General features: G+C 56.4%; 1 protein-coding gene across 4 annotated transcripts in view; it reads left to right on the top strand.

Moving 5' to 3' along the window:
- The window catches only part of RPTOR (regulatory associated protein of MTOR complex 1), a 307301-nt gene that overhangs the window by 128599 nt on the left and 153637 nt on the right, over positions 1-25065 (top strand). For all 4 annotated transcript variants that reach the window (XM_045085733.1, XM_045085736.1, XM_045085734.1 and 1 more), the window contains 2 exons: positions 5658-5804; positions 15049-15224. In XM_045085733.1, the coding sequence (XP_044941668.1) occupies positions 5658-5804; positions 15049-15224 (323 nt within the window). The remainder of the gene's footprint in view (positions 1-5657; positions 5805-15048; positions 15225-25065) is intronic.

The raw sequence follows: 25065 nt of genomic DNA, 5'->3' as shown, positions 1-25065 counted from the left end.
CCCTGAGTCCGGTGCTTGGCCACCTGACGCCCCTGTTTTGCCCACTTTTAAATAGGGTTGTTTTCTTGCTCACTTTGAAGATTCTTTGTGTATTTTGGACGTGAGTGCTTTATCAGGTGTTTGTTCTGTAAATTCTCCCTCCCGGTCCGCGACTCGTGCTTTCGCTCGCCCAACAAGGCACATCGACTTTTTGGTGGCTTCAGACCGGCTATTCTCTAGAATGTTTTGTCCTAAGCTTGTAGCAGACGGGACTGAGAGTCTGACTCCACTTCCTGCCACCCACAGGGACGCGTTGTACATATGGAGACGAAGGTGTGTCTCACAGGTACTAGTGGTCAGAGGGCCGGCCTGGCCCCGTTGGCAGTCAGAGAACGGACTTGGAGACCGTGTGTTGCCAGAGGAGGAGCAGGACGTCTCATGACGACCCGCGGTCGGGTGAGCCGCCCCGAGTGCGTGTGTACCTGACGGGAACGCTCCGTGCACAGAGCTAGCCTGCCGGCCCCAGAGAGAGCCGCGCATCCACAGTCCTCGTCAGAGCTTGGAAGAACCGTCTGTCAGTCATTGCGGGTCAGAATGGAAGTTAAAATTACAGCTAAAGTGGGCAATCAAAAACTTTGTCACAGAGAAAACTCCAGACATAGTATGTGTTTTCTAGTTAAAAAGGAATCCATTACCACCACGAAAGCCTGGAACGCCACCGTCGGCCACTTTGCGCAGCGGACACCAGCCTCTGCTGACACGGCAGACCGTGCGCCCTCTCAGGCGTGGCTGGTGGGTCCCCCAGAGGGCCACGCGTGGGTCCCCCATGTGTCCGTGAGGCCTGGGGGATCAGCCTCCTGCAGCGCATACCCTCTGAGCACAGAAGCTGGAATTGCAAGGTATCTGGAAAATCCTCAGCTATTTGCACAGTGAGTAACACGTGTGTCAAGAAAGATACCACAAAGGAAATAAAGATAATTGAGACTGAACAGTGGGACTGGGGCTCACCAGATTTGCAGGATCGGTTAGCTTAAATCTTTATGCAGAAAGGCAGGAAGGTTTGAAATTGGAATCGCGGTTTCTGCCTTAAGAAACTAGAAAACGATCAGCCCCCTAAGCTCAAAGCCAGTAGAACGAGAGACCATCAAAGAGCAGCGAGGAGCAAAGTGGAGGCGGCCGTGGGGAGGGCCGACCGCTCACGTCGTTTTTCGGAAGGACGAGTCTCTAGCTGGACGGATGGAAGAGGAAAGAGAAGACAGGACCCTCGTGAGGAAAGCAAGGAGCCGACACCGCCCCGAGCCCCGTGTACTAGAGGAGGGGGCAGTTGATGTTGTATACCAGTATGTTTAACAACCTAGATTAGATGGGAAATGCCTGAAAACACACAACTTACCCAGAGTGACCCAGAATGAAACAGAAAACCCGAGGAGCCCTGAATCCATCAGAGACCGAATTTGTGGTTGAAAGTCTTACAGTCGACTGGTGGACGAGCGCGTGTTTTCCTTTGAAAATTATCGTACAGCAAACTGTTTCCTGATCAGTGTGTGTAAACTGTTACATCATTAAGGGAAAAAAGGCATCTGGGGGGTGTTCCTCCTAAAGCAGGAGGCGCACAGGCCGCGGGAAGTGAGGCACGAGGCCCTGAGTTTGTCCTCCACCCTCGCCAGCCGGCCCAGGCCCTGCAGGAGCGGGTCCCCACCCACCCCCCCACCCCCCGGCCGCCGCGGAGGGACCGGATGTGTGTACAACTGCCTGCCCCGCCCTCCCCCGGCCCTGCCCGGCTGATGCACGTGAGGTTGAGAACTTCTGCTCTATAAATCCGGTTCTCAAATAGGATAAGACTTCCCAGGAACGGGTTAGGGTTTTATCTCTGAGCATCAGGGGAATCCTATTTTTTTTTTGAACGTTGAAGCTCTCACAAAGAAATAGTCCCGAGTTCTCCAGCACTTCTCCTAAGGAGAGCGGATCTGCACCCACCGTCTTCAGTGGTCGCAGACAAACATCAAGTCCTAGAAATCCTCAGAAAAGTCAGGTCTACAATAAAATTAACAGCTGTTTTTCCCTTGGAGCCCGCGGCACTCCGGACGGGTACAGTAGTTACGAGAAATGATTCGGTAGGATTTGGCACCACCGCGGCTCTAGAATTACAAGTGTGCGAGTTTGATAGCGGAGCACGGAGGAGCCTCCGCCTTCCACGGCCTCGAGGACGCGCTGGGCACGGAGCGGAAGGGGCGAGCCCACCACCCCCGGTAGAGCACAGCTTTCAAAACCAGTATGTGCTGTTGCTTAGTGATACCTGTTTAGAAGTACTGACGGAGCACCCGGTTATTTGACTGTGACAAAGGAGAGGCAGACGGAGGGTCCGCGAAGCCAGTGGGCCTCCAGCCGGGAGGGTTTTGAGGGACGGAGAGTTTGCTTGGGGCTCCCGCTCCCGAGTCGCTGGCGGCCGTGCTTGGACCCGGAGCCGGGCTCTTCCACACCTGACATTCTGGGCCGTCCCCTCCCACGGGGGTTCCTGCGTTCGGAGGACGCCCTGTGGAAGGAAAATGCATCTTCTGCGTCTTCCTGCGGACCTCTCTGCAGGCGGGGCTGCGGGGCCACCCGCAGGGTCAGAAGGAGGCTCGCCGCCCCTGGAGGGGGTCCCTCCAGGAAAGCCGTCAGGAGGAGGCGTGTCACTGTGGCTGAGAGCTCTGACTCACCCCTGGACGTTTTTGGCCAAAGATGCACCCAGAGTCTTCTCAGAAATGGGGAGGTGCTTCCCCCGAGGTGCACGGCTTCCCCCGGGAGCCCAGGGCCGCTCTCACCGCCTCCTGTCCCAGCGCCGCCCCTGCTTGGCTCAGCCCGGAGGACAGTCGGGCGAAGCGGGGGGACCCTTCTTTTTCGTGTTTAATATAACCTGGCAGATGAAGTGGATTGTGATGAATAAATTACCTAAACCCATTTCAGTGTCTTTGTTTGAAATGAAAACTTGGCCTTGAGTATGTTTTTCAAGAGAAGGGAGAGATGCGTTCTCCGAACGGGGAGCTCTGGCGGGGGAGAGACCAGACGTCTGCCTGGCGGGCCCGGGGGTGTCCGGCGGCCTCCCGCACGGAGGAGGCCCTGCGCCCCTCCAGCCTGGACAGCTGGTTCCGCTGAGGTGACGTGGGCCGGGAGGAACAGCTGTGCTGTGGACGTTGATTAGTAGTTCGACGCTTCTCCCTTCAGCACTGTTTCTGTGACAGACACTTCCCAGGTCCCCGTCGCGTGCGGAGCAAAGCTCGGGGACGCGTGCTCCCACACAGAGCCCTTTCCTCCCCGCTCCCCGCCCCCATGATATCGTCGTCTGGGCAGTGTTCTAAGACTTGCCCTTTTTAAATCATCATACGGCTTGAATATCTTTCTGCCTCAATCCACAGCAGTGAGCCCAGTCTTTTCAGGGCTGCGTGGTGTCCCGGGTATGGATGTGTGGACATTCCTCTGCTTGATGGTCCTTCGCGTGGCACGTGCGAGGATGCGGGGTGGGCTGTGCTGGTCCACGGAGGTCGTTGGGGCTCGCTGGGGCCTCCTCGGGATGTGGGGCCCAGGCCTCTTCCACCTGAACGTCCCCTTCTGTCCCTCTGCTCTTGTCCTCTGCGTGGTTGGAGCGGTGTCACCCTGTCTGCATTCCCGCAGGGGGGTGGCCCTGATGACTCGCACACATTGCTTCCGATCGCGTCCCGCTGGCTGGAGTTCGCGAGGTCAGACTGAGCTGCGGAGGGAGCTGGGAAGCGCGCCCAGCGGGGACGTGCACTGGTGGGGCAGGGGAGGAGACACAGATCCGACTCGCCGTCCCTTCCGCAGTGGCATTTTGATGGCTGACAGGGTTTTACAGCAGGAGTATCGTTCGACCGTGTACTTTTCCGTGTGCAGAGGCAAGTATTAATGTAGGATGGACACCTAGGAGTCAAAGGGATGTGCATGTACCACTGGTACGTATTCCCAGATGGCCTTCCAGAAGAGCTTCCTGGGTCGTCTGGGGGCTCAGTCGGCTGTCTGTCCAGCTCTTGATTTCGGCTCAAGTCGTGATCTCCAGATCATGAGATCGAGCCCCTTGTTGGGTTCCATGTTCGGTGCTCAGCAGGGAGCGGCTTGAGACTCTCTGCCCCCCCCGCCCCTCCCCCCAACACGCTGTCTTTCTAAAAAAATAATAATACTAAAAATGGAAAAGCTTCTGTATTCACACACTTGCCAGCGACACACGGGTGCCCTGTCGGACGCTTCCTGCTCTATCCGTCTCCTGGACGTCTTTCTGCTTCGCAGAAATGGTGCGTGTGTGCGTGACGTTCTCGTGCAGTTCTGTTCCGTGCTGACTTTAGGATCAGCCTGTCAGATCGCTGGTACTTTGGGCGTGCGTGGAGTCGGTAGGCTCCTTCAGGAAGCCTCGACACGTGTGGAAGCGTCCAGTGAGCATGCCCAGGGACGGCATCTCCAAACGTTCTCGATAGTAACACCTGCCAGCCACGGGAGGGGCAGGGCAGCCTGGCCAAGCGGCCCACGTCAGCGGAGCGGGGTCCCTCTCGGGACCCAGATGTCTGCCCCCACACACACACGCACCTGTGCTGTCCACGTGTGGCCTCATCCCGTCTGGGTTGACTTAGATCTCCTATTTGCTGTGTGTTTCGGGAAAGCCTCTGCCGGCCGCCTCCATCCCGTCACAGATGTCGCTGGGCCCTGCAGGGTCCTCTGGGCTCCTGGCCTGTTTTCCAGGCCGTTCTCGCCGTCCCTGTGGTGACAGCAGAGGCTCAGCTGCGGGGAAACAGTCCCCTTCGCTGCGAGCGTACGGCGTTGGCTTTGGCAGCTCCGCCAGGCACGCGGGGGTGCGAGGCAGGGTAAATCCGTCGGTGGTCTGTGCCGCAAGGCCCCGGCCTCTGAGCCAGGAGTGTCCGTGTCTCTCTGCGGGGGCGAGAACATCCTGCTCTCTGATTCCCAGTCATCTCCCGAGTGTTTTCGAGTACTGAACAGTACAGTGTGTCCAGAAAAAATTTCACTTAGTGGATTCATGTTAATAAGTTTCTGTTCAGTGGTTTGAAAAAATCTGAGTGCCAAATCCGCTTGTATCCCTTAAGTGTGATTTCCAAGTCATCTGCAGGATTAAGTGCTTACGGTTCTCTGAAATAGAAGGTACTTTGGGGGAAATATGCAGATTCGAGCCTAGGCAGCTCCTCAGAGCGTCTCCCTGGTGCGTGAGGGACGTGGCCTGTTCTAGCAGCGCACACAAGTCATGGAGGAGGACGGCAGGCAGGGACAGGGACAGGTGCACGTCCTCTAAGTGTGTAAGGGGCCGTGGTTTCGTTCCCCGGAGAGGAAGGTAGATGGGGAAGCCCTGCTGGTCGGACGCATGGAGGGAAGTCCCGCCACGAGCAGGACTACGGCCCGGGTTCGCAGGAGACAGCGAGCCGCTGAATCCGGCAGCAACAGCTGGGGAGTTCCGGCGCGGGCTCAGGAGTGGGGCCGCCGTCTGGCGCTCACAGGTCACGGCCCAGTGGCATGCGGACATGTGGCAGAGGGTGTGGTTGGCTGTGACTTCCCACGTTTATGAGCCGTGAGCAGCCCTCCGTGCCCCCTTGCCCGGGGTGTCGTCCCTCCCTTGTTGCGCAGGGGGCGGGTTGGCAGTCCTGTGCAGGAGGTGTAAGTCACACGTGCACGGTTTTGTTTTCCAGAACTACACGCAGTACATCCCGCTGTCTGTGTATGACCTGCAGACGTGGATGGGCAGCCCGTCCATATTCGTCTACGATTGCTCCAACGCCGGCTTGATCGTCAAGTCCTTCAAGCAGTTCGCCCTGCAGAGGGAGCAGGAGCTGGAGGTGAGGCCCTCGTGCCCCAGGACTGGGGCTGAGTCTCCCGCGGGTTTCCTCAAGGCCAGGGTGGGGGCTGGCTCCCTTTGTCATCTCCGAGCGACTCGGGGGCCCTGGTGGGTTCAGTGACAAAGAGCTGGAGGCGCGCGGCACGAGCCTCGGGGCGCATTTTACATCTCCTTTTACTCAGTGTCATTTTTAATCTAAACATTAATTAAGTGATAACATTAACAGGGCTGGTTTGCGCTCCAGTGGCCTCTGCCTCTGAGATAAATGCTTAAATACAGCAGACACATCGATTTGGGGAGGAACGGACCCCTGGCCGGGCATAGCCATCAATTCCACGTCTTTGTCATCGTCACCGCCGCGTGTGCATGAGTGTGCGTCGCACGCGTGCGTTAAAAACACCCACCGAGCTCAGTGCAGAAGACGAGTGTCAGCACGGCCACCAGCCCCTTCTGTCCGAGGAGCTGGAGAGCCAGGGCCGTGCTCTGCTCGTGGAGAGATGGCTCACTCGGTTGTTTCAGTTAATATTTGATGTTTGAACTGAACAGTGAATCCTGAAGAGAAATTGCAGAGGCATTTTCAATTAAGAGACCTCCATCCTGTGGTCTGTGCGGGTGTGTGGGAATCAAATATTCTGCAGCCTCGAGGGGATCATGAATTCCGACCGGTGGCGGTGCAGGAAATGCTCGATTCCGGAGCCAACGTCATCCCGAGTCCGTGTTCCCTCCAGTCCGTTCGTGTCTGTTCAGTTTCCATGGGATGCTGTGCCCCTTCATGTGTCATCAGAGGCGGTGCCTGACATAGTCAGCAATAAAACTTGAAATTCTGTGTGGTAGAATTTAGAATTAACATGTCATGCAGTTTAGGATTTTATATTTATAAATGAAGTCCCCGCGCAGAACATGGCGTAAGAGCGACTGGCGCCTACGGTGCCCCTTATCCTTGGGGACGGAGCCCGGCTCCGCGAGGCGTGGTTTCTGCGTTCTGTCTCGAGAGGAGGGAAGACCACGTTTCGTGTCGTCCGATGATTGCCTTGCTTCTGGGCGTCTCCTGCACGTTTACCCAAGGCACGGGTCATCCAATGAGTGCGGAAGACTCAGAGCCCCGAGAGGTGATATGCTTTTCCTCACATCAAGTAACAAATATTGCAAAAAAGGTTTTTCTTTTTGCATGTAAAATATGTAAGTGAAATGCCAGAGGATGCTGCCTGGTTCTGGTCCCAGTTCCTGAGCTTCAGGCTGGGGAAGGAGGACAGAGCATCTGCCTCCGCGGGCCACGGCGCAGTGGACGCGGCCTCTCCCCCGTCCCCCACGGAAGGCAGGTGCTCCCCCGGGCGGGGGCCTGAGTGCCAACTTGCCGGTCTGCGCCGGCACCACCTCGTGCTCTCTGTATGTCGCCGAGCCTTACTCAGCCTCGGAAACTGCTCGTTTCAGTGAGTGCGACGAGAAAGCCTTCCATGCATCTTTTTTGGGAAAAAAATGTTTAATTGACTAATTTTTCATGGGGGAGAGCAAATGAGAAATCCGTTATCTGAAGCGGCAGATAGATGGCGGTGCGCCGTCCCGCCGTGTGTTCTGTAATCAGCTCTGCTTGCGTCTCGCTTCCTCGGTGATTACAGTGCGGAGAAGTCTCCTGTTTGCCGCCGCACGTGCTGTGATCGGCTCCTGTTCAGTTGGTCTGTTGCATAAATAGCGGAGATTAAAATGATAAATGATAAAACTGGTTCCCAGCTAATCTCTTAGTGTCTGTTTCTGCCGTGCCGTGGTGTGCCGGACGGAGAGGAGTCTAGTGCAGTGTCTGTTTCTGCCGTGCCGTGGCGTGCCGCACGGAGAGGATTCTAGTACAGCCTCTTCGCCTCCTTGTCCCGTGTCATTCCTCCCCGCTCTGCGGCTGGTCCCGGCGCACTGTTGCAGCTTTCCCGGGGAGGCGAGGAGCGTGAGCTGCCGGAAGTCGGCTGGCGCGATGGGCTCTGCGACCTGTAGGGAGAAGAGGGTGACCCTGACTGCACGGAGATGGTTTCTGGGACGGGATGGAGAGCCTCCAGGGCGGGACACCGCCAGGGGCGAGGGGCGTGGGTCTGGAGGGCGGCTGTCAGCTTTCACATTCTCCGTGGGCCTGTGCCGCGCCGAGGACCGGGAGCCGCCCCGAGAGCATTGCTGGTGCCGCAGAAGCCCTCCCTGACCCCCGGAAAGCACCGCGAAAGCTACTGCTTGCGGCTCGAGCCATGTCTCCGCTAGGAGCACGCGCTGCCACTCAGCAGTCTTCCACACGTTTTTTGTTGTGTCCCGTCACTTTGTAGTTTGAGCTTTAAGAGTTTGTTTTCAAGTCTCTGGGCTTTCAATCTTCTTTTTAAAAGAAGTAGTTTTATTACCAAGTGAGCATACGCCATAATTTTGGAGATCAGCTGGCACAGAGGGGCAGTGGAGGGTAGAGCGGGTTCTGGTCGCGCCCGCCCCGGTCAGGGCTCACTCCAAAGGGAACCTCTTGCTCTGGTTCCTCTGCTGAGCAGCTCTGTAAGTGCAGATAACCTGCCTGTCCTGATTGTCCTGATTTGGGTTGTCTGTGAGCTTTTGGCCATCGGAGAAACCACAGGCCGCTGCCACCCCAGTCTGTTCGGTTGAAGAACCGAAGGGACATAGAGCTCCGGCAGCAAGAGGCCGCGAGGCAGTGTTTGCCGGTTGTGTTAGTGTGCTCTCCAGGGCTGTTGAAGGGGCGGCCGCTCACTGCCCCTCCCCTCCTCCCGGCCCTTTAGTTGTAATCACGGGCTTCAGGCTCAGTGAACTTTGTAGCCTTTGCACATCTAAACAAAACCCTTCTGTGTATTTCTAGTTCCATCAGTAGTTGGTGACATCTTCCGGGTTTTAGGCTCCGTGCGGATTTCGATTTCTGTAGCCGTCTTCTGTTCCTTGACTGAGTCCCCATGCTTGGTACGTGGGCCAGGTCTGAAATGTCACAACCATGTGGAGGTCGCTCACCACACAGCTGAACCAGGTGCTTTGGTTTCCTATTTTGTCACAGTTTTTGTTCCTTTGACTTTCCTGGAGACTTTCTCTTTTCTCCTTGACTTAGCTCTCACGCGTCTCCTGGGTTCCCGGAGCTGCTGGGATCACAGAGCATCTCGGAACGAGCCCTTCCCGGAGCGAGCTGCTCGCCGGCTCCCCTGCTCCTCGTCCGGGTGGCCGTGGTGACGGCGCGTCCCAGAGCTGCCATCCTGGGCTCTCCCTTCAGTGCCTTCCGGGCACAGCCACGGTTTTCCAGAGCCCACCTCTGCCCCTTCCTTGGTTTTCTCCTTCGTTCTGCTGGGGCAGACCCTCAGGTCACACCCAGAGGACAGGCGCGTGGGGGTCCTCTTTCTCAGCCCTCTGCCGGGTGTCTACATCTGGATGCTTCTGGCGGGAGGGATGGAGCAGCTCACCGCCGCTTCCAAACCTGTAGCGCTGAGTCTCCATCAGGAAGCTCTGTGAGGCTCGCCGTGTGGTCACGCCAGGTGTGCACAGAGCTTGTCCAGAGGTGCAAAGGGGGCGGAATTTCGTTACCCTGATGTCGGAAGGGACACGCAGGACACAAGGAAAATATAAAACACCACAAACCACTGCGTCTCACACACTTACATGCAGAAATCTTGCAACAAGCCATAGCGGGTCGGCTCCAGTGAGCTCGAGAGGGGATTACACTCGATGACTGTGTGGGGTCATTCCAGCTCTACAAGTCTGGCTCACTGGTTAAAAAAACAATCAATGAACGGGATCCACCCTGCCGACAGACGGGAGAAGAAAGACTATATGATCAAATCAGTTGATGCAAAAAAGCATTTGACAAAATCCAGCACACTTTCATGTTAAGAATGATTCCTCTTAGCACGCCAGGGGAAGGGGGGGACCTTCAGCCAGACAGAGAGCATCTCTGAAGAGCCTCCTGCCGTCCCATGCTTACGGGAGGCAGAGATCAGAGAGGCGGCAGGGCTGTCTGCCCCCACCGCTCTCACTGCACACAGGGCTGGCGGTCCTGGCCCGCCCCACACGGCCGGGAAAGGACGGCAGCCCTCGCCGGGGAGAGGAGATCAGAGCCACAGTGCGGCACCCTGCACGCGCACCGGGACGGCTGAAATGAAGCGAGGGGTGATCCTCGGTGCTGGCACGGACGCCGCGGACTCGCAGCCCTCACCTGCGGGCGGAACGTCGGGGCTGCGGCCACTTGGAAGACAGCCCGCCGGCTCCTCACCTATTAGACTTGGAGCCGCCGTGCGACCCAGTGATCCACTCCTGGCTTCTACCCGCGAGGACTGAAAACATGTTCACACGGAAATGTGCACACACGTGTTCGTAGCAGCACTGTTCACAAAGCCGAAAAATGGAAATTCTCTTCTTGAAGTAGAAGGCTGCAGAATTCCTCGGTGCCTCCTTTCCTTTGCTTGGTGGCCGTGTAGGAGTCCCTGGGGGATAGAATTTGGTTCCAGGTTTGAACTAAGGTCCTCACTGAGGTATAGAAAGATTCTGTGTTCACAGCTGTCCAGCTGCCAACAGCCAAAAGGCTTCGCACAGCGCACGGTCTGTTCGAGTGAGCTCTCCGGGTGATCACCCCAATCTCGCTCTACAGGGGGTCTTTTCTGCCCTTTGATGGGCAGCTCTGAGGGCTCCTGGGCACCAGGGAGGCCTCTGTCCAACAGGAGTGACTGCCCCCCTGGACAGCCCGTCCTTAGCCGTGAGTACCAAGAGGCTATTAAATTGCTACTTAGTATTTCATGGAAACTTATGTAAGTTATTTATGGGAAATTACTGCAGCTTTCAGCTGCTGGTCTTGGTACAGTGTCTGTCCCGTGACAGAGGCCACATCACCCTCTGGAAGGAGCTGGATCAGCAGTGCACGGAGTCCTTTGCGGATCTCAGTCTCTCTGCACTTTGCAGTATGTCCACCGTAAGCAGATATTGTTGAACCGAGTGCAGAAGCTGCTGGAACCCGAGCTGTTACCGAGAAGGTGTTCTCACAGATGCACTGCGTAAAGGCCCTGAGGTTAGGTGTCTCGTGTTTATGTATGTCCGTAGGAGAAAGCAGCACGATGTCAGAGTTCTATCAAGAAAACGAGCCCCAGCCACCATGCGTCTGGGATGAGTGCTTCCTGGCCCTCACCGGCTCCGCGTGACCCGCACGTGTGGGACACGTAGCAGATGTCTCTGTTGAATCTGCCGTGTGTCACATTGCCAGACTTTTCTGGACCCTTCCCAAATCCTCCAGAAGGCCCTAGTGAGTTTTGAAATTTGAAATTGTTTCCTGGGTTTGAGTCTCTAGCTTCCCTGGGAGAAGCCCCCCCGGGTGGAGGAGGGAGTTGGGCCCGCCCTTCGGGCTGTGCAGTGGCCCCTGCTGGTGTGTTCACGGCTGTCCCCAGCGGCTTTGCAGAGTTCTTGGCACTCACGTAGACTGTTTCCAAAGAGTAAGTGCGGTGAAAAGGTCAGTCAGTATCTTAGGTACATACAAAACCAAGACAGCGTGTGGGAAAAACTGCTCTGTACGGTAGGTGCTTGTCTTCCCAGGTGAGTGAGCCTGGAAACCAGCGGTTCGCTGGGGCACAGACTCTTTTGCCTTGAGTGTCACTGTTTTCAAATGGTGCCATCGTAGTGACCCCTAAAGCAGAGCTTTCGTGTGCCTTCCGGGCGCCCGGTGGTGTGGTGGGAGGAGGGACAGTGACAGAGCGCTTCCCGCTGGACAGGCGGCCACGCCGGCCTCTGCAGGCCGTCTACAGCTGGACCTACCGCCCGCTCCCGTCCATGTGACCACGTGCTGTGAGGGGCTTGTGGAGCCGTCGGGGTTTCTAGCAATGCCTATTTTGAATCGGGAAATGTAATTTCTGGTGGATGTATTTGGAATAAAGATGTTTCTCCGCGTACCTTGGGCATTCACGGAGCAGCTCCGGGGCCCAGGACTTGGGAGGCTTTGGGCCAAACGCTGGTGAGGCCCGGGGTGTAGACTGTGTGGCCTCGTCCCCCAACAGTGCCGTGGGAGCACCACCCCTGGGCCGGAAAGGACAGACCTGTGTGGGGCCGGGGAGGCCTCGTCACCCCCCCCTCCCCCCGCCGGGGCTCCGCCCTGGTGGCTGGCATGCGAACCGCCCCCTCCCTCCCTCCCTGCGGGGCCGGTGCCCAGCACGTGGTGCTCCAATCCTGGGGGCGTGAGATTGCAGACGCGCAGTGCAGACGCGAGGGGCACAGAGCGCAGTGTCCGCGCTTGTGGCCGGAGGCCCAGCTGCTCATTCGCAACGCCGTCAGAGAGGAAGCTGAACACAGAAGCAAGTCATAAACCAGAAACCTCAAACCAGGGAACCTCCGAGATTCCTACTGTGAAAGTAGACGTCTCTCTGAAAAGGAAAACAAGACTGTGGAATCGGTCTTGCGCATCACAGCTGTGTCTCCCGCTGCAGTTCTGCCCCGTTTGCGCTTCTCCGTGTGGGCGCTGGCGCTCCCGAAAGCCTGCCGCCCACCAGCGGTTCCCTCCAGACTCCGCAGAGAGTTGCCTGGTGGCCCGGTGATGGGGCCAGGGAGAGGGCACTCGCACCTAGTGCCAAGGCCCAGAGTGTCCCCCATCTGCCCCAGCCCTGTGACACGCCTGCCAGCCTCCCTGTGTGCCTCGGGCCTGACGGGCCCCAGACCCACCTGGCACGGAAAATCTCTGGTCCAGATGGCTCAGGAGGTCATTGGTTCTGCCCATGTCCTTCTGGAGGGCCGTCCCTGCAGCCCTGGGAGCCAGTGTCCTGCGGGGCAGGTGCTCTGCCGGCTGCCTGAGCTGGGAGCAGGACGCGAGCAGAGGTGTGACTCTGCCGTCTCTTCTCTCTGCTTTATCATTTATTGCGAGAGAGAGCGAGGGAGTGAGAGTCAGGTCGGGAGAACAGAGAGAATCTTTTTTTATTAATTTGATTTAAGTTTATAAAAGGATTTTATTTATTTGACAGAGAGGGGCAGGCAGATGGAGAGGGAGAAGCCGGATTGTGAGTGCAGAGCCTGACGTGGGGCTCGATCCCACGATCCTGAGATCACAAGCTTGGCTGAGACCTCAAGGTGACACCTGAGCCACGCGGGTGCCGCGTTTGCTTTGAACCCGTCTCTGGTGAGGGCTGCGCGGGGTGACTGCTCTCAGGGCCACTGAACCGCACAGCCAGAGTGGTTACAACGTGAACTTCACGCTACCTTCACGTTAAAATGGTATTTTACCACTGTTAAAAAAAACGCGCAGCTCTAGAAGTTGTATTTTTATTGGGAGTTAAAATGTTCTTTAAGACTAAGCACAGCCGCGCTGGGTGTTCTGGGCGTGACGCTCTTGTTGCAGGACGGGTCAGCCGTGCGGCTGCAGCCTTTCCTCCTTCCAGGGGAGAAAGCGGAGGCGAAGAGCCGGGTCTCCTCAGCGGGAGTGACGCCCCACGTCCTCACCGGCGCGCCGTTCGCGAGCAGGCGAACATGGCCCCAGAGGCCCGGGCCCGGTCGGCAGAGCCCGTGGAGCGCCGGCCCGTGTCCCCGGCTGGGGTTTCAGTGGTGTCCAGAGGGGCACACGTGGCTCCGAACCCGGAGCGGCCTCCTACTGCGTGACCGCCGCACAGACCGAGGGACGGGGCGCATACGCCTTCTGTGGGGTGCCGCGTCCGCACCGCGAGAGATCGCTAAGAATGGAAATAAAACTCACCTCCGGGGCCCTTCGCAAAAGCCTTACATGACATCATGATTGGGAAAGAGCTCGGAGAAACGTCGACAGAGGAGGGCTGGTCCATGAGGAGGGGGCGCGAGAGTGACGCCCAGTCTGGTCCCGGCAGGACACGGAGCCGTGACGGGTGAGGAGTCACCATGGACCCTCCTGTCGCCTGCATAGCCATGGTGGTCCACAGCCTGTTGCCCCCATAGCCATGGTGGTCCACAGGGAGAGGAGGGAGTCCTGCCGCTCTGGTGCGTGGACCCAAGGATCCCCTCCACGTGCCTGCGCTCTCGAGCCTCACTGTGTGGGGGTCTTGGGCCTCGCGGCTGCGGGCAGCACCACCAGGCGCCGGGACAGGTAGGGGGATGCCGTCACCGCCCTGCCCTTGTGGGGTGGGGACCGCCTGCGTTCGGGCCGCGGCACATAGCTTTCTGTGGCTGTTTGTGGGTGAGTGGGTGAGCAGGTCCTGGACATTGTGGACGTCCTGCTCAGCTGGCATTCTGGGGTTTAATTCTCATTCTGTTAGTGACCTGTGACGCTGCCGCCTCGTCCCGCAGCAAACTGACATGCAGGACGTGTGAAGCCTGTCAACCACCATACGGTTTTGTCCGCTTGCCTTCTGCGGCACCGTGCCATCCCCGGTCCCAGGAGGGCTGCCCTCCGCTTCTGTGCCCCCAGCCGGGCCTGCTGCCCCGCCATGGAAGGCCTTCCCCAGGGAGCTCGTGGCGGAGGATCGGAGGACCGGATCACCACCCGAGTGTGGCAGGGGAGGGGTCCCAGGCCGTGTGCTGGCAGAGGCAGTCGGGCTGTGTGAGGTCCTGGGTTTGGGGGAGTTCTGCTGCTGTTCACGAGGCTGCCCCGTCAGTCCACGGTAACTAGCGGCTGCCGTTCCTCCCGCAGCGTGGTGCGCGCCAGGCTTCAGGGCTGGGGCCTGCCGACCAAAGTCTCAGTGGAGGAGACCGCAAGCAGGACTAGTCCCCCTGCTTCAAGGACAGGTGAAGTTTTGTGTCAAAATAAAATGAGAAGAGTCCCCCTCCCTGGTTACAGAATTCATAAGTATCTCGTTACGATGCTTTGAGATGTCGGGTGACGCCTGCGGGGGCTGGAAGCAGCCGGTCGGCCACTGGGCCCTGACCCTCGTGTGTTCCCAGCGTCCCTGCCGCGGGCGCCGCCTCTGCCGTCTGCTCGCCGCTGCGGCTGGTGGGGTCACTCTCTCTACCCTGAGCTGCGCCCTTGTCAGGGAACACACCAAAACAAGGGACGCTGGATGAAGACTGGATTGTAAGATCAGCGCTCGGACACCGTGCGGGGCCCGAAGGGCAGGACGTATGAACGCTGGGATGGTCCGGCCCCGGTGCAAGTCCGGGGCGAGAACTTCCTTCCCAGAGACGCGCTTGGTGGAGCTGCTGGAGGGGCCTTGGTGACGAGCGTGAGACCACGAACTGCACGAGGGCACGCCCCGGCTGCCTCTCGGGGGCTGCCCCGTCGGTCCTTGCTTCGGGCCCACGCTTCCAGCGGGTGCTGTAGCCGTCTGTGGCCACTGAGCCTCTCTCTCCCTTCCTGTCCTCCCCTGCAGGTCGCTGCCATCAACCCCAACCACCCGCTCGCACAGATGCCCCTGCCGCCGTCCATGAAGAACTGCATCCAGCTGGCGGCCTGTGAGGCCAGCGAGCTCCTGCCCATGATCCCCGACCTCCCGGCTGACCTGTTCACCTCATGCCTCACCACCCCCATCAAAATCGCCCTGCGCTGGTAAGTGCCTCGTGCCATGACCTGGGCTTCCCCCGGGGACCCTAGGGACGCAGATCCCAGGGACCGACCCTGCAGACGCGACTGGTGGGCGCCAACTCAGCCTCCTGAGGCTCAGGCTTTCCTCACAGAGAGTGAAGGAGACGTTCTGCCTCTTGGGTGAGTGGCTCGTGTGGTCTGATGCCGTGTGGCGCCCAAGAGCACCCTCTCCGTGCCGGTCTGCTGGGGCGTGTCCTAGCGGCAGCCCTGGGTGTTCTGGAACTCGGGCCGCCATGACACGGAGAGCCGTTTGACCCCGAGGCAGATCGGAAGCTGGATCCTGCCACTGATTGCTGGCCATAGACCGAGTCACGACTCTTGCCTCCCACGCCCTTTGTCGCGGTCTGGCGCTCTGGAGAACGTGACCGAGGACGTGGGCGGCGTGCTCCATACGGGAGAGCCTGCGTTAAAGACCTCGCGTCGCTGACGGGCGCCACCATGGGACGTGCATGCTCGGGCCTCCGCGTCAGGGCTGTGCCGCCGACCCCCGTTGCTCCTTCATTCCTTCCTTTCCGTTTTCCGTCTCGCTGGGAGGCTCCCATGGAGTAGTCGTGCGTCCGGGAGAGAGCCCGTGTCCAGGGGGCGCAGGGAAAGCACACAGCTGCGCGCTGTTAACGGGACTCGGGGGGTTGTTTTCCGGGGCTTTCTGCCAGGAGACACACAGACCCCTGGTCCTTCCCACTCTCCAGAGACGCAGCGGAACAAGCGTGGGCCCTGGGGGCTGACAGCATAGTGACTGGCCACTGGGGAGACCTACGAGGACCTGGGCTGCTTTGCCCCTGAAGCAGTGTTTCCAGCAAGGCCAGCGCCCTGGGGTGAGAGGTTATCGGTGTTGGGCTGGCTGGGCAGCACCCCTCTGCTAGCCTCACCCTTGCCCCCAAATCCCAGGGCTGTGGGGGAGCCCAGGGAGAGCCTCCTGTAGGGCGACTTAGCCCTGAGCAGTGAATGGGGAGGGGGAGCTGCCCAGAGGGGCAGGCAGGGGTGACCCACTGTGCTCCTCAGCGGCTGGGCTTATCCCCGAGCTGACATAGGCCAACACCTGCCTAAGGACGCTCTCCACTGCGCCCCGAGAAGCAGAAATCAATGGGGTGGGGCACAGCCAGCACAGAGAGACACTGCCGAATGTCGGCCGACAAGCGTGCGCACTTGGTGAGAGCTGAAGGAAGACGCTAGAAGCCGGAGGTGGGACTCCGAGGCAGGAACATAGAAATGTGCCCAGCGGAGACACAGGAAGAAGGAACACAGTGGTTGGGATCTGTGGCAGCGAGGGCAGCTGTAACCCGGGTCAGCTGGGAGGGCACACGGAGGGACGTCAGTCAGGGCGGCAGCCGGGAGCAGCAGAGAACAGGCCAGAAGGGCAGGTGGCACAGGGAGAGATGGATGTTCCCACAGGCAGGGAGAGGTCGGCAGAGGTGCTGCTCCCGGGGGCCACGTGGCCATGTTCCCAGGACGTGGGGAAGAGGCAGAACTCAGTCCGAGCAGCGCCCGCCCACCAGGGAGCACATGGGCTCCCCCTGTCGTCCACGTCCCCACGGCTGCAGCTCCTTGAGCGTGGGTCTCCTCTTGCGAGGGGTTGGTGAGGTTTTCTCGGTAACTGTCCTCTCTGTTTGGAGGCTGCCAAGAAAGATCACAGGTCCGTGTGACAGGATGGCAGAAGGTCTGGTCCAGAGGACCCTGGAGTCCATTCATTCCACTCAGGATCCACAGCATAACGGACAAAATCCCACGGCGTCCGTCAGACCTCCGCCGAGCGCCGTAGGAGGTGCAGAGGATCGTGGTGTTGTCGTGCCTTTGGAGTCTAGTTGAGGGGACAAGCTGCGGCCTGAAAGTGAACAGTGTACGTGGGAGCTTAACACGGGCAGAGCGCGTCTGGGCGTCACAAGCAGCTCCGGTCGGACTGAACACACGCGTGCACCAGGGGCTCTGGTGTTCCCAGGGACGCACACACTCTGAGGGCCCACGGGACGTGTGGAGGAGTCGTAGCCCGGTGGGCTGGCTGTCACCAGGGGTGACGTGCATGTCTGTGAAGAGAGCATGTGTGCTGGCCTCATTACACAGGAAGGTGTGGGGCTGGGTGTAGGTTGGGTAGACTGCGTGAGATGTGGGTGCTTTGAACGCTGAGCCGTGGCCTTGGACTTGGAGGATCGGCCGGGAGAGCCTGGATGGTTTCCGTGGGAACGTGACTTAGTAGGACTAGAGCGGCAGGGAGATGATCTGTGGGATGATGGTCCCGATCTGGTCCCAGTCTGGTCCCGATGGGGTGGGAGACGGCAGCAGGAAGGTGGGAATCTGGGGGCAGGAGACCCCACGTGTGCCCTTGGCATCTGGAGAGCAGGCCTCATTTCCGCTCACTTTCCTGCCCCTCTCTCTAGGGTTTTCTGCCCTTCCTGCCTCTGTGCACCCCGACTCTGGAACGATGTGGCGAGCCAGTGTGCTCAGGGCCTCCGACCCACCCCTGCCTGGGCCCCCCCACCCCGCCCCCCGGCCAGGCTGGGGCTGATTCGCTGCGACTCACACGGGGCATGTTTGCAGGTTTTCAGGCAGGTGAGGGAGAGGCAGGAAGGGGGCAGGGGAGAAGGCACGAGGAGCCTAGAAGGGAATCTGTGGCCCCCGCCCTCCGTCCTCGCCCCCGGCACATGCGCCCCAGCACAGTGACTGGACGTTCCTCGCCCACATCTCCAGCGTGCGCTTTTCCGTCTTGGTCAGGAGGGACTTGGCGTTCACTAGAGAAGCTGCTGGCACGTGGACACCAGTCGATCCGCACAAGTTCCATAGTGGGTCCCTGCCCTCTGACCGGTGCACGGGCTTTCATGCTGCCATTCCTGATGTGTCACGTCAGGAGCGGCCTGGGGTCCTTTCGGAGTTGGGAAATGACTAAAACTTACAGAAGTGAGTGTTCGGCAGGAAGCACTGTGAAGGATAAGTCAGATTCACAAGGTCACCATCAGATGGACGTTGGGGTCCATGGGCACAGCTGTCAGATGACCAGTGACCGGAACTGCGAGGCTGTCCCGGGCGGGCAGACCCCTTACAGTGAACCACTGTGTGCCACGCCGAGCAGCGGAGGTTAGATTGAACAGAACTGTCCTGCTGCTGGTGACGAACCGTCACCGTTGGGAGCCCCGTCGAGTAAAATGTGCTCTTGTCTCTCACGGCTGAGGTAAAAACCACCAGCTTTTCTTGAAGAGAGAAAGGAAGGTAATTTGGTAGGTGGTGCTCATTTATATGATTAGGGTGAAAGTTTTGTTTTTTCATGTAAAAAGTAAATGTAAAGTGAAATATCCCTTTGTAGAAATCAACTAAAAAGCAAAAAAAAAAAAAAAAGAGAGAGAGAGAAGATTATTCAGGATTTTACCATCTCGAGCACAATCAGTGTTAACTCTTGGGTCAGTTTCTGTCCGTCTCCTCCTCCATGCGCGGACGTTTCTGCACTGGTGCGGTGAGACTGCCACCGCGGTTTCTTTTACTTAATCTTTGGTGTTATAATACAATTATCCTAGACCATTAGGCAACTCTTAGTAAACATCATTTGTAATGATTGCACAAGATTTCACTGTGTTAATGTTTTGTGTCTTATTTAATCGAAACCTAGGACTTTAGGATTTAGGATTCTGGTAAATATAGAAAGGAGAGCTCAGAGAACCTCTAGGGTAGGGATCCAACAACTTCTGTAAAGGGCCAGGAAGTGAGTCGTTTAGGCTTCGTGGGCCCGAGGGTCCCCGCTGGGCTGGTGCAGCACGGAAGAGCTGCTCGCAGTGTGTGCGCAGGTGGGTGTGGCCGTGTTGCAGTAAATCTTTATTTGTGGAAAGAGGTGGCGGGTCCTACCTTGCCATCTTGTACCGTAGAGAACAGAACCAGGATTTTTTTTTTTTTAAAGATTTTATTTATTTATTTGACAGGCAGAGATCACAAGCAGGCAGAGAGGCAGGCAGAGAGAGAGGGGGAAGCAGGCTCCCCGCTGAGCAGAGAGCCCGATGCGGGGCTCGATCCCAGGACTCCAGGATCATGACCTGGGCCGAAGGCAGAGGCTTTAACCCACTGAGCCACCCAGGCACCCCCAGAACCAGGATCTTAACTGCAGATGACCGCAGTCCTCCTCTACGGGTCAGGAAATAACCCAATAGCAGGCCTCCCGCTCCTCCCTTCCTACCTCCTTCTCCTGATGTAAAGCAGAGGAGGGCTTTTGACATAACCAGGCATGGTTATGCAGACCACTCTGTGCTGTATACACACACCATAGTCTTGCTTTCCACGTACGAGGTGTGTGAGTTCGTGGTTGGTGGTCTGCGTATTTATGAACCTTTCTTGATGATGAAATGGTTGTTGGAAATTGTTGTTTTCTGATTTTCTCTTCATGTTTTGTTTCAGTCTTTCTTGTTTTCAGAAACTGATCATTTCAATAATTCTGAAATGAGCAAGTACATTGTTTCCTAAAGAATCGATTACCTTGCTCACCATGTGTATCAATGTAGTAGAAGGGTCCAAAATATATGGTTTCTTGGCTTTTTCTTCTTCTTGGATTGGTGGCAGAATGCCATTTTAAATTTATCCTGGGTATATTTGTGTACTACTGAAAATTATAACTCAGTGCTATTTAATTTGCTGTGGGACTTGCTATAAAAAAGATGGATGCCTTTTGTACTGCGCGGCATGGAATTGTACTGTTTATTAAAGAAAATGATAGACATTATTTTGGATTGAATAGAGGTCAAGAAAACTTGTTTCTTTCCTTTCAATTAAATTGAGGAATTTCAAGGAGTTTAAATGTTAACGACGCAGAGTTAATGTCGATCTGTCCACACGGGAAGTCTTGCCCTCACGTTCACCCAGTGAGAGAGGCGAAGGGGAGGGCAGTCCCCAGGCGGCAGCAGAGCCCGCACCAGGGTCAGGGGCCCGGCCAGGTTTGAGTCCCGGCTCTACCAGTTACTAGCCGCGCAGCTCCTGCCCTCATCCTGACAGCAGGACCAGAGGTGCCCCGTCCCCCAGGTGCAGCGTGCGGTGGCACCGAGATGATCCGTGCGGTGGCACCGAGGACGCCCGGTACATGCTGGCCACCCCCTTTACGGACACGTGAACATTTCAGCCAAACAGAAGAACAAGTCAGGCTGGTCGTAACGACTCAGCAGACAAGAGACGGCTGAAACCTGAGCCCTGGATGGGGAAAAGCCAAAGAGAAGTCAGCTGACTCCAGAGCCGACTGTCGGGACGCGGGGAACCAGGTGCCAGGCCGCCATCGTGCGTCTGGCCGGGCTGAACAGAGTGCAGTGACCACCTCATCTGAACCCTGGCTGTGACATTTGCTTGCTTGCTTGCTTCCTTTTTTTTTTTTTTAAGATTTAATTAATTCATTTATTTGAGAGAGAAAGTGTTCGTGCACAAGCGTGGGTGAGGGGCGTGGGGAGCAGAGGGGAGGGAGAGAGACTCAAGCCGACTCCGTGCCGAGTGCGGAACCTGACGCAGGGCTTCGTCTCACGACCTTGAGGTCATGACCCGGCCCAAAATCGAAAGCTGGATGCTTAACCAACTGTGCCATGCAGGCGCTCCCTGCTTTCTATGTTTCTTTAAGACTCAGCCAAGGCTGCATCAGAATTACCTTTAGACATAAATTCCTGCTGGGTTTTGATGATGGGGTTAACTGTTTGTTCTCTGTAGCATTTTCTAAAACACAGCTGCTTTGTTAAGAGCAAACTTCCTGCCTCCCATTCAGTGCTCTGGGTGGTAGGAGCTGTGTAGCTTCCGTGTAAAAACTAAAATGACTCTGCCTTATTTCCAACACTTGACGGCCAAGACGCCCAGGGACCCTCCCGGAGAATGAAGCAATCCAGACATACCAGACAACCCCGTCCCGCCAGTACTTTGTCATAATGTCCCAAGTTGCGTCTTAGGCCTCAGTAGAGGCAAGTTTCATTTGGAATTTAACGAAATGGTTTTCCTCTCTGGAGGGCTCCACAGCGAGGCCTCACATACACTGGTCCTGCTGCACGAGCCCCGGGAGCTTCCCGAGTCTCTCCGGTTCTGATGGGTCATGTGCCCACACGGAGGACGGCGTTTCCTGCAGACCAGACCATGTGTGCTCCCTGCGGCAGGGTGCCAGCCTGCGCTGGTCAGGGCAGGATTGCAGCGCCCGCGACAGAGCTCCTTTAAAGAAAGGCCACGCGTGGAAACCTGCCGTGTGCTGCTCGGAAGCCGAGCTGGAGGAGCGGGAATGGCAGGGCTGCTGACCTCCGACCCCTCTTGGCCGCTCCCTGGCTCCCGACCCTAGACCCACTCCTCGGGCTGCCACGGGTGGGAAGCCATTCAGCCATGAGCCGGGAGTGCATGGACCCTTGGGGACAGCTGAGACTGCTGGGGGAGGAGAGAGGGGGCCGGGCTGGAGATGGCAGGGGTGCGAGCCCTCGAGGGTGCGGGCAAGGGCGGGCCGCGCGTGCCGCTGCTCCCCAGGCTGTGCCGGATGGGTGCGGACGGAAGGAGGGAGGGAAGGCGAGAAAAGCGGTGACCCCCGCCTGCTCGGGCAGAAAGTGGAGGAAGGAGTGAGTGTGAGCATGGCAGCAGGGTGACAAAGGGCAACGCCGGGGATGTGAGGGACAAGCGCAGGACGCGGCAGCGGGACGACCAGAACCGACAGAGTAAGAGACGCAGCAGGTACGCGACAGGCAGCACGCGGCGCCCGAAGCACGGCCGCGACTTCCACCAAAGAGACAGGGACGGGGAGAGGGAGAGACTTGAGGACGAGTGACGGGAAGAGAACGAAGGTGTCCGGTATGGGAGCTGTTGGATCCGTCCGATGTGTTAGACAAAACCACCAAAATAATGAAAACAGAAAGTACAATTTTCACATGAGGAGAGAAAATTTCTTTTCTCTAAAAAAAGTAAGAAAAAGAAAAAAGAAATGCATGGGAAATAGAAAACGTAAATTAAGGCAGCCCAAACCCGCTCTGAAATAAGAGTGATGCTCTGTGAGTTGAATTCATCTCTCAAAGTACGGCGGTTCTCACGCTGGATGCAATTCACTGTGACGCAGCAAACAAAAGGTTTGAAAGGCTGAAAACCACAGGATTTGGAAAGAAGAGAAATTTGAACTGAAAGAAAGCCGGAGTGGCTGTTTTAGTGAGCCAAAGCAGAGCCCGGGATAAGCCGTGAGGGGGACAAGGAAGAGTGTCTTGCAGAGAGAAAGCGCAGGAGACCAGGAAGACACGTCGACGGGACTCTCTACAGACCTGACAACGTGGCCTGGAACGGCGACGGGGGACGGAAAGAGCCACGGACAAATCAGGAATGAAGACAGTGATACCAAGGAGGTGGGAAGTAAGGGGGTTGGTAAGATTCCAGCACCAGGATTACCGAACCGTGTGTTTACAGGCGTAGAGGACCACATCGGTGCCAAACACGCGTGTACGGTCGTGGCACATGTGGCCGACCCACAGAAATTCTCCGTGGGCGGGGCTACAATGGAAGCCTGCGTAACCGCGGGCCTCAGCGTTGGGTCCGCTCTGCCCTCGGACCACCATCTGTGAAGTTAGAGTTCAGGAACGGAAAAAGAGCTAGAAAGAAAGCTCTGAAGACTAGAACTCTTACTCTTAGAGCACTGTGAACTACACCAAGCCGGCTGAGGGTGAGAGCGGAGTTTTCTCGTCTGGGACACGGCTGAAGCGGGTTCAGAGGTAGTACATGTAGTCGGAAAACAAAGGTTAACATTGAAGAAAGACAAAAGGTTCCCCTTACAAAGCCAGGGGAAATGCCGTGATCTGGAGAAAGAAAATCCTGCAGGGAGAGGCAACCCCGAGCTTCTCACCGTGTCTCCACGACCCCGGCAGGTCTGGGAAACGCCCCAGAATCCCACGATAGGAAGGGGAGTCCTGGGGCTCCCACCGCTCCCCATACAAGGTCAGACCCTCACTCTCATTGGCAGCTCCTCTTTCAAGCAGGTCTGGCGCCTGGTTCCCTGCGTCCCGACGGTCCGCTCTGGGAGTCGGCTGACTTCTTTTGGCTTTTCCCTGTCCAGGGCTCAGGTTTCAGCTCTCTCTCGTCTGCTGAGTCGTCACGACCAGCCTGACTCGTTCTTCTGTTTGACTGAAATGTTCACGTGTCCGTAACGGGGGTGGCCAGCACATATCGAGCACCCTCGGTGCCACCGCATGCTGCGCCTGGGGGATGGGACACCTCTGGTCCTGCTGTCAGGACGAGGGCAGGAGGCTGCACAACTAGTAACTGGTAGAGCCAGGATGCAGACCTGGGTGGGCACCTGACACTGGTGCGGGTTCTGCCTGTCTGCCCGGTGACTGCCAATCTCCCTTTAAAAAAAAAAAAAAAAGCTTTATTGATTTATTGAGAGAGAGAGAGCAAGTGAGAAGGAGCCTGAGCAGGAAGGGCAGAGGGAAAAGGAGAGAGAATCTCAAGCACACTCTGAGTGCAGGGTCCAGTGTGGGGCTTGAGATCACAACCTGAGCTTCAGCTCAGACCAAGAGCCAGACACTTAACTGACTGTGCCACCCAGGTGCCCCACTTCTATCCTTTGCTGTAATTTTGTCCCCAGGGCTCTTTCTTGTCTTGCTCTTTTTCTTTCACTTTAGTTGGTGTGGAGGGAGTTGAGCTCCGTGTTTGAGTAGAGACCTTAGCAGCTCACCTGGCTTGGGGAGGGTGCACCAAGCTCTTCAGCAAACAGTGTCTTAGTGGAGAAACTTGAGGCACCCTCCCTTTGAGGCTGGGAACAAGGCAGGATTTCCCTCTGGCACTTCTGCACTCCTAGAAGTGCTAGTCATCAATAAGACAAGTAAGTTGTAGAAAACAAAAATGTGTAATTATCTCTGTACAGCATGGGTCATCTGGCACAGTCCGTCGATTCTAGGATGCCCATTTCCCCATGTCTTACAATCACATGCCTGTGTAATTGGGAGTAGCCTTTCTTTCTTAGTGGTACATGGAAATGCTTACAAAAGTCCACTTAGAAACATTCACTATGACCTTTCTCATTGTGCTGTTTGTGAGATGAACTAACTGAAGTTTCAGCATGAGAGAATCAGGAGTAAAATATCAGATAAGCAGCAAGTAGAATTGGTGAACGAGGTAGATATATGTACATTTATCTCCACACACATACACACACATGTATAACTGAACTCAAAACCATAATCATACCTATAGATTTTAATTTGAACAGTCTAAATTGTATGGTCTTTATAACACCAGAAAAAAGAAAGACGCATTAAACTGTAAGTAGAAGAAAAGAAATTTTTTTTAAAAAGGAGCAAAAATAAACAGAAAATGCACCAGAAAAATCTAGAAACCCATGAACTAGGTGATAATTTTTGAAAACGTCAATAAAATTGTTTAAATTCTCTTCGGAATGGGGTAGACCAGAAAGGAGACACAGATTCCCTATATCAGAAGTAAAACTGGGGCATCACTACAGACCCCACAAGCATTAAAAGGGTTATAAGGGAATCCTTTTAAGTAGGAAGGACTTTATTCCAATAAATTCTGCATCTTAGATGAAATGGATGAATTCTGTGAAAGACATAAATTACCAAATCTGGTACAAGAAGAAAAAGGAAATTTGGAGAGTTTATACCTCATGAAGAAACAGAATTACAGTTAAAAGGCTCATAAAGAAAACTCCAGGCTCAGATATCATTACCAATGAATTCTCAAATGTTATATAAACTTTTTCAGAAAATAGAAGAGGGGGGAGCATTTTCTATCCCAATCTGGAGGCTAACTTTCACTGAACATCAAGTCAAAGACTATACAAGGGGGGAATAAAAGGAACTTAGAGACCAGGATTCCTCATGAACACAGATATAAAAGT

This window comes from Mustela putorius, unplaced genomic scaffold (genome assembly GCF_011764305.1).
Source record: "Mustela putorius furo isolate JIRA1106 unplaced genomic scaffold, ASM1176430v1.1 tig00000873_pilon_pilon_pilon, whole genome shotgun sequence".
NCBI classification, from domain to species: domain Eukaryota; kingdom Metazoa; phylum Chordata; class Mammalia; order Carnivora; family Mustelidae; genus Mustela; species Mustela putorius.
This window is presented reverse-complemented; position numbering and strand designations above follow the sequence as displayed.